Raw genomic sequence first — 14,621 nt, 5'->3', positions numbered from 1 at the left:
GTATCTGCTGTTAATTTGTTCGCTATTTCAAGAACTTGAAGACTGTCAGCAAAATACATGATGCATTACAAAACTTATAATTGGAAATAAAAACATCTGAAGCTTTTCTGACAGGGTGAACATAAAGTACTATTGCACTGATCAGAACAAGGAAACGTGAGCAACCTTGTAGCTATTTCTGTGCAAACACAATTATAAATGCTGCAGAGAGTGGAATCAACACTTAACTCCCACTTTTAAAAATGCTGAGAAAATTACATCTAAATGAATGAATGAATGAACTCAACATGTTTGTAATCCGAAATGAGGGGAAGGGAGGAGGGAAAAAAAAATCCCACTCAGGCTTCCTTTGCAGATGCAACTCAATGGGCTTTCTCTTGGTACTGTAGCCATTTTAGAATTACACTGTCTAGGCCCCATCTAATTTTCCTGCTGGAGAAGTTAAGGCACTTCCTCCACAGTTACTAAATCTGACAAATTACACCTGGGTGTACTCTAACATGAAAAAGTGCGTTCTTTGTTCCTGACCCCTTGGTCAGCATAGAGATCAAATTCCTGGACATTGGGAAGCCCTGCTCATATTCATTAAAAGCCACGGGAGACCAGCCCTGCATTTCTGTTCAAGGGAGGAACAAGGTGAAGCCACTGCTGAACAATACAACTGCTCTGCTCGGGTCGGAGCAATATGGACTTTTTACTTTTGGCAGCTTGGCTCTGGATCAATTAGTACCTGGATTTTTTCTACACAGCATCTTAGTATCAAAAGAGCAATTGAAACCCCTCCCATGCCTCCCCTCCCCCTCACCCCCACCCCCCACCACCAACAAAAAAAAAAAAAAAGGAAGGGGCTGGTCCCACAAATGAGTTTACTGAAACCTACTTGTGCTAAGATGCTGGCTCTAGATACAATAACCAAAAATACAAAGATGATTTCAAAATTCTACCTCCCCTCTACCCTGGCCAGACCACAGATTAAAATATCATCTCCTCTTTCAAACCATACTCAGCCTTTGGAAAAGACAGAACTGAGAGTGATCACAAAGAGGAAATCAGGAACCATTGTGGTGGCAGAGAAGCAATGCGATGGATATGAGAAATCCACAAGCTTTCCCATCATGGGACTAAAGTCCTGTCTGGCAACACAAGACCCTCTTCTCCTCCCGCAAAGAATGAGAGAAAAGCAATACAGGAGACGTTAAGAAAAGCTGTGACTGAACTGTTACTCCCAAGGAAGGTAATACATCATGGCTGATTCCTTTCTTCAAGATTCGTAGAAGAACAAGATGGTGAAGGAATACACACAGAAACCACAAAATCTGCCATGAGGTCTCATGAGGCAGGCCTGAAACCAGTCAGCTCTTGACCTCCTTCCAAGGGATCACCTCTCTTCCAGGACAAGGTAGCCCACTTACACCTTCTTCAGTATAGGAAGGCCACTGAATTTTCCCAGACCCATCTAACCACATCCAGATCTTCTCCCTTGGGGATCTGAGAAGTACCATGGCGCACTCCTATTGCAAACACATATGAATCCTTTAAAGTGTTGTAAATTAGTCTCCACGTACAGATTCCTGCTAAATTGTAAATTTAAAGACATTGCTTTAATTCTCCCTCTTTAGGAAGCTTTCAACTGTGCTACAAGTTAAAACACTGTAATTAATGTGGACTGATATTTCTTTTCTGTACTGAACACGAGTCACAATCCACATTTTTTAAATATGTGAGTTGTCTTCTATCTTCCTGGTTGGATGGCAATCACCTTTGAGAAACCGGTGACAGAATGGAAATCCTTGGGATCACGGATGTTATTTTGATTGTTTTGAAATTGAGACCACTAGTCATATCAAAATTCATTGGAAATCAACCATGGAAATCAAACTTAAACCACTTTACGTTATTTTGGGGTTGGAATAACTAATGGGTACTAAGCAGACATTCACCTACTAGTGAATCTCAGGGATGGAAAATCCTAACTTCTGAAGGAAGAAAAGTGGTAGCTCTGGTATAAATCCCCCTAAACTTTGCTTCCACTCACATTCTTTATTTTTAATGTTTATTTATTCTTTATTTTTTGGGGGGGGGGGAGGAACATAGAGAGGGAGACAGAGTGATCCAAAGCAGGCTCTGTGCTGACAGCAGAGAGCCCAATGTAGGGCTTGAACTCATGAACCATGAGATCATGACCTGGGCCAAAGTCAGACACTTAACTGACTGAGCCATCCAGGCGCCCCTGTAAGTCAAATTCTTAATAGTGAAAGAGGTTAAAAAGTGTACAAGATATTAAAATAATCAAGCATTCCTGAAAATATGGATACTCTTTGAAAATTCTAACTTTGGTGACCATTTAAGGGAGTGGTGCCTGAGAGAAAACAGGGCAGACCTTGTTGGCCCTGTTTTACAAAACCAGACGTTCAGTGATTTGCCTAGTGCCACTCAATCAGCAGAGGCTGACCTAACGCTAGAACCCACCCCATCTGACTCCTGGTGTAACAATCTTCATATGACGATGGACAAAAGTATGAAGTAAACTTGAAAGACCAGCCCCCCTATGAGTACTAGCTCACATTTATTAAGTGCTTACTCTATGCCAGGAAATCTTTAGGTGCTGTGGGTGCACTATTAACTCACTGATCCTCATAGCAACTGTATGAAAGAAGTAATGCTGACATCTCCCACTTTAAAGATGAGAAAACAGGGGCAGAGAGATGTTCAGAAATTCACCTAGGGTGCCAGGGCTGAATAAGTGATAGAACTAGGAATATCTGTGTTTTCGGCACAGAAAGGCCAATGCAGGGATTCCTAAATCAGTGTCCAGATTATCAGCACTCCTGCGAATATTAATTTTAACAAAATACCTTCACAGTGGGATCCAAATGACTGACAGCTCCAAAATACATATTGAAAATGAAATTTGCTTTTCATCAACCTCTGTATTCTTAGTTACAAGTCAAAGTACCAGCAATTCCTATGGGTGACACATATCTCCCTCATTGCAAGGAAATGCTAGGCAGGTGATAGATTAAACTTTCTGGAAATCCCAACAAATTATGTATAAAGACAACTCCAGGATAACATTTCAGAGGGCTCATCCTGCCTATTTTCTTGATTAACTACCCTCTCCAATATTAAAATAAACAATTTTTGAATGACACCAATTCAGCTCAGATACAAACGTCTGAAGTTTGTACCATCAGAAAAGGATTATGCCTCCATCATATCACAGATTTGAGTTACTATGTGGGTTTTTTTTGTTTGTTTGTTTGTTTGTTTGTTTTATTTTGTTTTGCTTTTCCTTGAGATGCTGCAAGATCTGCCTGTGGATCCAAAGTCACTCCCTCGTTCATCACAGCCGTCAACTGGGTTAGCTAAACCCTATCCTCAACAGAACTGCATCTGTTCAGATAATGGAGTTTGTTTGTTATCATCATTCCAAGGAACTATCAATCCGGAGATCTCTGAAAGTCCGGCTTGTTCGGGAACGGCCTTCCACGTTCTGTGCCTTCGAAAATTTTTCAAAAATTATCTTCAGGTGCTAAAAAACTGAGCTTAACTCCATGTAGTGCTTCTCTGTCAATCAAAGGTCATTCCTCAACTACTGCATAGTCATTAGGACGTGAGCTGTGAGGCTGGAAAAGCTCCCTCTCCTGCCCTTTGCTCAGAAATGCTAATGTGGACACCCTATGTTACCTGAGACCAGTTTTCAGATTACCGTAGTTTGATAGGACCAATTTCTACGGTTTGTTCTCCTGCCCTTTACCACCTTCTCATGTATAACAAACATTAACTGATATACACTAATACAGCTGGATATAACCACTGCAGTGGCCACACCACCACCACCACCTCAGTCACACCATGCACCCCACAGTCAGACTCAAAATTAGGAAGCTACCACTAACTATCTGTGTGATCCCTGCACGGTTACTCAACCTTTCTGTGCCTGAGTTTTTTTCCCCTGCCAAATGAGAATCACAACAGCGTCCATTTCTTAAAGGCATTTAGAAGAAAAGGATATAAAAGACAAAAAAGGACTTAGAACAATGCCTGCCATGTAGCAAGGACTCAAGTAAGAGTTCACCATCATTGCCAGGTGGATTTTAAAATAAAATATAGTTCCTGTGTTCACTCAACAGCCCTTCTGGATACCACCTAGTAAAGCTAGGGAAAAAAAAAAAATTGTCAACTATTGAGAATATATCTCAACTTTCTATTCTACAGAGAATGAACCAAACTGGCGAGTGAGATGGCCAAAGGGAAGTCACGCTGTTTGTCCTCTTGCAGTCTTAGCCACAAATCCTAGGGCAGGGCTGGGATACTTCTCCAAGTTGGGTGGGTAAAGGTTAGTTCTTCTGCTCTATATACATACGGAGCTCTCAAAAAGTAGATATATAAATAAATAAAAATCCAAGACTCCCCTGATGTTGATCTTCTAGCCTAACACTCCCATTTTCAAGATGAAGAAACTGGTTTGGAGGCTAAGTGACTTGTTCAAGTTCACACAAATACTCAGTGGCAGAACCAAGGCCAGAAAATGATAATCATTATCCTTGGCAAATGACCAGGCATTCTTCCATATCCATTACAAACGCCACCTAATTTAATCCTCATAACCCTCTAAAGTAGGTACTATGTCCACTGTCTTGAGATGTAGAAATGGAGGCTCATCCTCCGTGAATTAACTTCTTCAAAACCACACAACTGACAAATGACGGAGACAAGATCAAAATGCCTCCTATCTGGCCCCAAAGAATATGCACCTGTTTCAACCTGTCTAGAGCTCAGTGCTGAGCATTCTAGTGCTGAGCTCTCAACCTGCAACTTCCAAACTGTCTGCACATCAGTCTCGTCTGGGAAGCTTTAAAAATACAAATTGCTGGGCTCTATCTCAGGAAAGAGAATCAGAGTCTCTGGGGGTATGGCTTCAAAATCCGTATTTCTTCCGAGTTGGTCAGGTGGTTCTGATGTGTAGCAAGATTTTAGAAACCCTAATCTAAGCAAGATATTTTATGAATGCGTCCAGTATGAAATGAGAGGGAAATGAGTTACCTAAGGCTGATGGAATGTTCAGAGTAGATGCATCTGCATGAAGAGTAACACAGTGACCTTCCCCCAAATCTTCCTGTGTTCCACAGACACACACGCAGCCTCAGTCGCATAAACATATACACACCTACCAAAGCCCCACTTCTACTGATCTTGCCTAAAGAAATCCGCACCATACTGAAAACAAGCGATACTCTTTCCAGCAGTGCCGGAATACGTGTCATGTTCGAACTGCAGCAATAAGGTTTCTTTCCGCTCTTATCCTTTGCATTGAAAGCACCTAAGTCTGCACCAGGATTTCTTAGCTAAAAAAACGAAGGGGAAGATTGTTCGAATGAGCACTTACCAAGGTGCCCCGTATATCCTGAATCCCTTCACTGTTACCTCCGAGTCTTGTAAGTAAATACTGTTTGTCAGGAGGGACTGAACGTTGTCAAAGTCCTCTGGTTTCAATTTGGACACAGAGGGGAAACGGTAGTAGTCCTGTTTAACAAGGTCTGCCATGAATTCTTTATCAAATGTCAGTTCATGATTCCCAGCAATCACTATTTTATATTCATATGGCAGGTTTCCTGAAATAAGAAAAAAGAGTACCAATTAGCACGTTCATTTCCCATCACGAAGTACAACAGCCGAGACTGGGTGATTAGCAGACAGTACACCCAAGTGAAATAGCTCACACATTCCTTTATATTTCCATGGGAACCAAAATTTATGACTACGCCTTTATGCTGGCAAAAAATGACAATAAACAGGAGACAGGAAGCTGCTAAGAAGCTTAAAAGCTACTAAGAAGACATTCAGCTTTCTTGTTCCATTTCCCTCTTCTCTGTGCTACAGATTCACTGTGATGAATGTATACTGTGACAAATCCGTACTTAATAATTATCCAGAGAAAAACACTTTAATCACAATCCTTAACAAAGGTCTGGACTTGGTTGGTCCTCAAAAAATAAGCCAACCAACTGTTCTTAACAGCTCAGATAACTGCTTGATTTGCAGGACATCCTTCAAAAGTGTATTTATAGTATATCATACAAAAGACATGACATAGGGAAGCATTCCACAATTTACATAAATGAAAGGAACTATGTAGTACAATTTCATATTGTCAGTTAAAGTTTACCTTTTGGCTTGTGAATAAAAAGAACATTAATAATGGCCCCCTGATTAGAAGGCTAACTTTCCTCCCATTGGGATGGGAGAAGAAACTGTAAAGCTTAACCCCCTTTTAATATTTATGGTATGGAAATGTGAGTTCTCGGTGTGTGCTTTTTATGCAAAAGTTTCCCGATCAAAATGAGATAATTCTGGGAAGAAGAATGAAAGCTATAAAGGAAAACCCAAACACCAGACTTCTGCATAGATTTATAATGTTTGAATAAAGTATAGATCATACATATTAATAACTCACCGTGATGCTGTAAGAACCAAAATCCAAAGGGAGATAGTGCCGGGCAGCTGTCCCCATCCTGAAATTAATGCCCTTTCTCTTCTTTGTCATTACCCATCCCTCAAGCCTCACTGCAGAGCTGCTGCTCATTTTATTTCATTTCATTCTATTTTAGGGGAGAAAAGGGTGGGGCAATGGTGCCTATAATTCCAGCTTCCTGAGACTCCTGGGTCCAATGCAAAATTAATGTTTCCTGCTATTCCAGGAAGAATGAAAGTTACCACTAGCAGGAAATTGGATACACTTGTTGTAAGAATTGGTCCTTACCAGCAAGCCAGAGTCAATGATTTAATTAATGAAGCTTAGTGGGGAAGAAAATTATATTTTGGGGGCGGAGGCAAGTTTTGCCATAGGTACATGGACTTCAGCAATGCAAACTGCAGAGACCACGCCATGAAGTCCGCAATCTCAGCAGCGCGCTGCAAACATATTTGCCAACACTGAAACGATTTTTAAGATCACCAGAATATGCTTTGTAATGCTGTTTTCTTTAGCTTTGGATGTTTAGGTTTCTATCAGTAATGAAACTGCATACATAGCACATGGTCTAATGGGGAAGCTTAACAGAGAGATGAAAGCAGTCAGAAAATAACACCGCAGAAAGCTGAAACCGCAAACATCGCGGCCAAGCGTCAATGGATATGCTTGACTACTAGCACACGGTACTACGTGCCATGACTTTGGCCTCAGTTATGCACAAGGCTGTGCTGAAGAGCTCACAAAAAATAGGAAGCCTCTCTCAGGTGTATGTTTTTGCGCGTTTATAATGTGCACTAGCATAAGGCAATAAGGAGCTGTGACGTATGTTGCAAGCTACTTGGACAGAATGACGATATCCTGCACTTAAGATACAGTTGAAAGATGTATCAACAGGCCGTAAATCTCCAACACTGCTCACACTGGAAATCTGTGAGATGCCTCATGACTCTAACATCATGGTTCTGTGACCCCCTTTGGCCTGATACTGCACCCCCAGAATCACCTGTGCTCCCAAAGCCGGAATGGGCTGAAACATTCTCCTGGACAGTAATGGGTATCAAGGCAGGTCATACCTGCACGAATCTTTGAGCAACTCTATTTGTACAAGTCACGCTACAGCTGCCCAGTTCCCCTTTAATCTTTCATGATGATGGACTCACTGTAAACCTTTCTTTATGCACCACTGCCCTTGCACGAGGGCTTGGCTTCTTGCTTTTTCCAGTTTAAAGTTTTGGTTTGGGAATGGCATGGATGAGACTGAGAAGGCAAAAGAAGTCTATTTCCCCCTTCCAACCATTTATTTTAAGAAAGTAAAACCGCTGCAAAGTAAATCTTCCTCAGGAAGACAGTCCTCTTCGGTGTCTTTTACATCAAATTTTGGAGACTCAGCATAAAGAAGTAGCTATCAGAATGAACAGCCAAAGAAACAGTGATGATATTTACACACTGCCAACAAACTCATCTCTTTCTGAGAATTCAATAGTAGTTTCCAACTTCCATCCTCTGTTACCTATGTTATGAGATATACACCTGATATATGCCTGATATTTGCCTGACATATACCTGATACATGCCTGATATCTATCTATCTCTATCTCTATATTTATAGGTATATCTCTATAGATAGATATAGATATAGATATAGATATAGATATAGAGATAGAGATAGATAGCTGAACTGACCTTTCATCTATAATCTTCCAACCTTTATGTTTTATATGAAAAGTGTAACCAGGACAGCTGACAAATCTCCTGTTACTTGATGGTATTTAGGCTTTTTTTTCCCAAGGCTATATTAATATGGAAGGCTCTACAGTCAAGCTCCAAACTTCTTGGTATTCAAATAGCATCATTGAAAAATTGTCAGACAAAGAGGTGCCTGCCTTTATCCATTTTATTCAGATCAGGCCATTGAAGTTGACCTGCCTGAATAAAAAAAACCAAGGCCATATACAGTTATTCTAACATGGAGAAATTCTTGCTTTGAATGACCTAACGAACCCTAAGCATTCATCTTTCCCAAGACATAGTATATGTTCTACTAGCGATATACGCGATTATTTTAAGTGGAATGGGGATGAACTTTTGACAAAATGTCAAGTAGGTTTTAAAAATGCATTCTGGAAAAATATAATGTAACAGTACAAGTAATGATACATGGCTTCATTTTTCATTTCTACTTTTCATCTCTATTTTTATTTTTCTATTTTTACATATAAAATAAGAGGTGACTTAAAGAAAACTAAGCTAATCATAATACAGATAATTCACAAATATGGCAGAATGACGTCTATAGCAAGTAAATGAATACAAGCAAGCAAGAAAACAAAAATAAGCAGCCCTTGACACACAAATACAGACACACACACACACATACAATCCTAAACCATGCTTCTTCTTTGAGATGCTTCTTCATCTCCCATCTAAACTTTTGGAAAGAGGATTCCAGCTTGCAGCTGGTAGACCAAATACAGCCCACAGATGTATTACACTGGGCCCTCAATGCTTTTGTGTGTGTGTGTTTTTCTAACTGAACGTTTATTTTTTTTTAAATGTTTATTTATCTAGAGAGAAAGAGAGACAGAGAGCATGCGAGTGTGCACGAACAGGGGAGGGGCAGACAGAGAGGGAGAGAGAGAATCTCAAGCAGGCTCTGCACTATCAGCACAGAGCCTGATGTGGGGCTTGATCCCACAAACCATGAGATCGTGACCTGAGCCAAAGTTGGGAGTTGGATACTCAACAAACTGAGCCACCCAGGCACCCCTGAACTAACATTTAGAAGTCAAGATGTACCATGCAAAAAATTCTGATTTTCTAGCTACTTTTGGAAAATCAAAAGACCAGGAAATACAGACCTCCAGTTGGCCACGGACCTTCCCACTCCCTATGAATTCTCACACGTGGCCCACTTACCATGTTTGTGTTGCCTGATGGTCTCCTCTGTTATTAGAACCAGCAATTTAGAGATGTATGGTTACTCAGAATTTACCAAATGCAATCTGGCTTCTGTTTCTATTCTCTTCCCAAAGCTTCCCCAGAATGTCAATAAAAACTTACTAATAGCCAAAGCCAAGATATTTTCTCACTTCTCATCTCCACAGATCACACCACACTGCAGTGACATCCCTGTCCCTCAAAGTCTCTATTCTCTTGATAACAGCTGCTGCAGTCCCTGGTTCTCCTTCTCTTTCTTCGGTATCTCCTCTCTCCCTTCTCTTCTTCCTCAGCTCCCTTTGTCTCCCATCTTGTTTTCAGGGGACTCATTACACTCTCCCTCTTCACCGTTACTTCTATGTATATTATTTAGTATTTCCTTACTGTATGTCTCACATTTCTATTCTCTGTAGACCAGTTTCTCAACTATTACAGTTTAAACGGTGGAGGCAGCATGAGGTTAAGAGCAGGGACTCTGCTGAAGGCTTCACCACACATTGGCTGCATGGCCTTGGACAGAGTCCTTATGTTCTCTCAAGTGTGTTAGCAAAATGAGGATAATAACTGTGCCCACTTCAAACCCTGTGTTTAAGATAAAGTGAGATAAACTTTCTAAAGCATATGCATGGTATGAAATAAGCAATCAGTGCATGTTAATTATTTTTCTTACTCCATTTTTATTTTTTAGTTTTGCTTTTTGCATGTGATTTGTCTGCCCCTCGACTGTGAAGTCCTTGATGGCATGGAACACGGCTTGGGGCTCCTTATTTGACCCAAAGTATCCGGTTCAATACCTTCCAAATGGAAACACACAGTATTTGCTGAATACGTGGAAGAATGAATGAACTTCTGTATGATTTGCCAGGAGCTTCCTTAGGAGAATTACAGGAACTGAGCTTATCATCTTGGGATATGACAAAGTTTAAACCACTGTCACACTGTCCTCCAGAGACACATGGTTACACAGAATTTACTCAGTTTAAGCCTCCTGAAGTGTCCTATTCTCTGCCCCCAAATTCAGTCTAGCCAAAAAATCTCCAACAAACCATTTTTAAACTGGACTTTCCTCACATCTAAATGGGGGAAATGATAATATCACCCCCAAGGTTTGGTGCACATTAAACAAGATGCTGCATGTAAAGAACTGGTACAGTTTCTAACACGTCATGACTCAATAGATACAAGCTGTGATACAGTAATTATTACAATGATTACCCTTCCCAGTTGCCATCCAAGAAAATATTAGTTTATCCACAAATCGGATCACTCCCCGGTCACAAGGGCACAATGTCACTATTGCCAAGGAAAAGCATCTGAGATGGAAAGAGAACTTTGGTTTTCCAAAGGCAGAAGTTGGCATGGTCTAAGGTGTCCTTCAAGTTAACAAAAGTTATTATTAGAGTCATGAAGGCATCTGGCTCTAGAGGGGATGGCGAGCGGACCTATGAGGCCTTCCACCTGCATGCAAGGCAAACCCAGCTGCTTCTGTCAAGATGAGGCTCACCCGGCAAAGTGTGTCCCTTGAACACACTGCTTCTCTCCTTCTGTATGATTTCTAATATTTACTGGTTCCCAAACACTCTGCCAGGATCAGTCTTGCATTCCCAAGCGAATAGTATAACCAGTGATTGGGACCATCTCTCAAGAGTGACTGTTCATCTGGAATATCCCTAGTATCTTCATAGAATCAGCTGGGGGTACTCTTCTAGGAGTACAAAGAGGGGAACAGAATGACTAGAAAACTTTAGGATCTTCAGCTATGCGCATGTCTGATAATCCGCAACAACTTTAAAGCAGACACACAGCGAACCGTGCCAAAGTCAGCCTCCCTTCCTTACCAAACCTTGGACATTTAATGTGTGACTTAAAGTGGCTCCCATGAATCCCAACACATGGACCCAGCAGGATCTTCAGAGCCAGCCTGACCTGGTGATTTGAGAGCTGTGTTTCCGTGAGCCTCCCTGCAGCTGGAGCAGGGTGATGAGGAGAGAGATCAGGGCACAAGGGAGAGACCTGCTCCCGCGCTCACCACAGCGGCCATGCTTGCCCTCGCTTTACAGTCTGGGGAAAGATTGCCTGTGAAGGGCTATCCCTGCTTTAAAAATAGTGAAGAGAAAGCCACTGGTTTATCCAATTCCATTTTACCCATGGAGAAACGGAGCGCCAGAGAGGTGCTGCCGCCTGCTAAGCAAAACCACAGGCCAAGATGGAGGCACCAGTGGGACAAGAATAGCGCTTCTGCTTCCCGTGCTACTTTTCTTCCAGGTGATCCCACATTTTTAAGTCTTAGGAAGTTTGGCTCAAGACCTGCCCCTTACGTGAGTCCTCCTCGTAGCATTCCTCCACATAGGGCGATCCTTTTCTCTAGCTCTACGCAGCTATGGCCCTTTCTGTTTGTATCACGAAAGAAAACTGGCTGGGTCATGGATTTCTCCTCCAGGGGTCATGAAGCAGTTTCAGCTTCACACTGCAACGACACACATCCTGGCTCAATTAAGGCATTCCCCACATGCTACTGCAGCTGTGGGTGTAATTTCTTACCCACCAGCTCCCAGAAGAATTTGGGAGCCTACCCAAGGAAGGGAAGGTCATGGCCTTGGGAAGGAGAAGGGAACCAACTTTATGCAGGGTCATAGAATTTAAAAACGTGTTGGCTCTACTCTGAGAACTGAGATAAGACTTTGACAGAATACAAGTCCAAGGTAATAAATCCAAACACCTACGGAGACTGGAGAGGTAAAACAGAAATGTGACTTAGACTAGGTAGAAGTAAGGAGGGTGGTGAGGACCAGCACCCGTGTGTATCACCATTTAAAAATAAACATATAGCAGCACTGCTCTGGCTAAACAAGACTCCTTGCTAGCTTGCCCCTCCCGCCGCCACCAATAAAAGTTAATGTCCCTCAAAATTAAGTATTATACAACTGTGACCTAGTTTTCTGCCACAAATCACTATAAAATGTATTCCACTAAAAAACTTAAGTTCCAGTCAAATCAAAATCCAAAGTCAATTCCAGAATAGTCACTTCTCTTGGGAATCTGCCTGCCGCCTGCTAGAAGACGGCCTCCCACCCCACGTTCTTCACTCCTTATGAAAGGCAAGTATGGAAAATAGGGGTAACCAAAATGGTTTTGGCTAATGCCAAAAACCGCCTTCCCTATGTCCCATTTTTTATCAGGGATCTGATGAGCAAGGCTGATGGACTGCTATCTCCTATTTATTTCTGCTAAAACTGAGGAAAACAAAAACCCAGAGTATGGCAGTAGTTCTTTGTGAAGGAGAGCAACCCAAAGCAAACGTGGCTTGCAAGGTTTTGTGGGTAAAAGAAAACCTAGTTATGTAACAAATATGTATTTGACAAATTTCAATACCTCCAATCTCTATGCCCACTCCCCTCCAAACCCCTAAATGATAGACTTTGAAAATATATAAAGAAGCCAAAAATGTGTGTGGCATAAGGCTCATATGAAATAAAGTTTACTACGCAGCAAGAAGAAAACACACAGATGACAAGACAGGAAGACAATGTGCTATAGCTTCTAGATACCCAGGAAAATCAAACTCACAAGGCACAGCCTTCGGGCCGACTTTCCCTCACCGGTGTGCTAGGAAAAAAAACTAATTTACTGAAATTAAAAAGGAATAAAACAGATATACAGTCAGACCTATTATCGTGGGACTGTTTCTAAACAAAAGAGATATATTACGACTCAATCACATTTCTGAAACCCTCAGCCTGCATGGGGCAGTGTCAGGGGCCTGTTTTAAGACACTGTTCCCTAATGCCAGTGTTATAAAAGGATCTTGTTATAACCCCAAGGTAGATAAAAGGCAGCATTTTTTTTCTGTTTAACATTATTATTGTATTTTTAATATCATGACTCCAGCAGAGAGGGAAAATGTTCAAACTCCTGAAGTCTCTCCATTCCACTGAGGACTAAGAGTAACTTGGGCTTGAAAACTGTTCAAGCAGAAAATTCTGCAAGATGAAAGAAAAAAAAAATACCAGTGGCCACAGGATGGAAGAACTGAGGCTCCGGGATGGACTAAGGAGATAGGTCAGCTACATTCCTTCCTTGGATTACTAGGGGCTGATAGCTGGGCAGGGCTGAGTTGAGCCTGGAGGCAGGGAGAGGCCTCTGTCAGTCATAAGTGGGCAGAGCCCACCTTTCCCCACTGTTCCCTCAGCACCTAGAAAAATGCTTGGCATGAGTTGATGCCCACTGCCTACTTGATAAATGAATGAATGGACCTCCGGCAATCCCTCTCGGCTCACGGTTTGCACTCACTTGCCTCGGCTGCGAAGCCACCAGAAACATTCAATCAGGGCAAAGCTCCGTCTCTGACCTCAGTCTGTCCCCCGTCAGGCTCCATTAATTTTCACAAGTCCTGACAGCTCTAACGTTAATACTCACACTTGCTGATGGAGCCACACAGCAGGTTCAGACTGCTACCTTCTCCTCTGAAACTCATGCATTAGGGTTTCTTCCATGCTTGCAATGGGAAACCAAGTCTAAGAAATATTAAACACAGAAAACTATATTACAATAATGTCAGGGCTGAGCCGGAAACCCAGGAGAATGCGAGGATTGCCGAGTGAAAGCCCAGTGGTTCACGGCAGGAATCAGGGATAGCATAAGAGGCCACAGCTGAAACGCTCCCTCCTCTTCTTCAGCCTCCTCCATGAAAAGAATCCCAAGGCACCGGAAGATGCTGTAAGCCTTAATCCACACAAAGGAGACAAAAACCCGTCCCCCACCCAGGAAAGCAGACCCCTTCTGGACCTCAGTAGTCACCAGTATGTGGCACTGATGGCAGGTAAATCACTGGGAAGTATAAACCACGAGGGAGCAGGCTGTTAGCACCCATAATTACTAAAGACACCAGCTTAGAGATTTCACCGTTGCTCAGCAGTCCCTCGGTGTTGCATGCATTTCCAGTCTCAACCATAACCTTAATCTAACATAACTTTCCATGATTTAAACACACACACAGGCACATACACACATTCACATTCACATTCACACATTTTAAAAGGCAGTCACAAAGGAGTAAAAACAAATGGCAATATCCATGTTGTTTCCCAACTGAGTATCACTAAGTTTTCACCCAGACCAATATGGCACATTCTACATATGAAGACGTGACGGTAACTGGTCTGCTGAACTGCAGTTCCAGTTATACTCGAGTGTTACCATCTGGCTGGGG

General features: G+C 42.0%; 1 protein-coding gene across 9 annotated transcripts in view; it reads right to left on the bottom strand.

The window, feature by feature from the left end:
* Positions 1-14,621, bottom strand: part of MPPED2 (metallophosphoesterase domain containing 2) — a 176,610-nt gene that overhangs the window by 83,268 nt on the left and 78,721 nt on the right. For all 9 annotated transcript variants that reach the window (XR_009602302.3, XM_060606269.3, XM_078433343.2 and 6 more), the window contains exon 4: positions 5,390-5,615. Coding sequence is in view for 8 of the 9 variants with exons in the window: in XM_060606269.3 (XP_060462252.1) it covers positions 5,390-5,615 (226 nt within the window). In the remaining variant the exon portion in view is untranslated. The remainder of the gene's footprint in view (positions 1-5,389; positions 5,616-14,621) is intronic.

Source organism: Panthera onca, chromosome D1 (assembly GCF_046562875.1).
Source record: "Panthera onca isolate mPanOnc1 chromosome D1, mPanOnc1 haplotype 2, whole genome shotgun sequence".
Classification (NCBI taxonomy): Eukaryota; Metazoa; Chordata; class Mammalia; order Carnivora; family Felidae; genus Panthera; species Panthera onca.
Note: the sequence above shows the minus strand (reverse complement) of the source record. Positions and strands in the feature narration are given on the sequence as shown.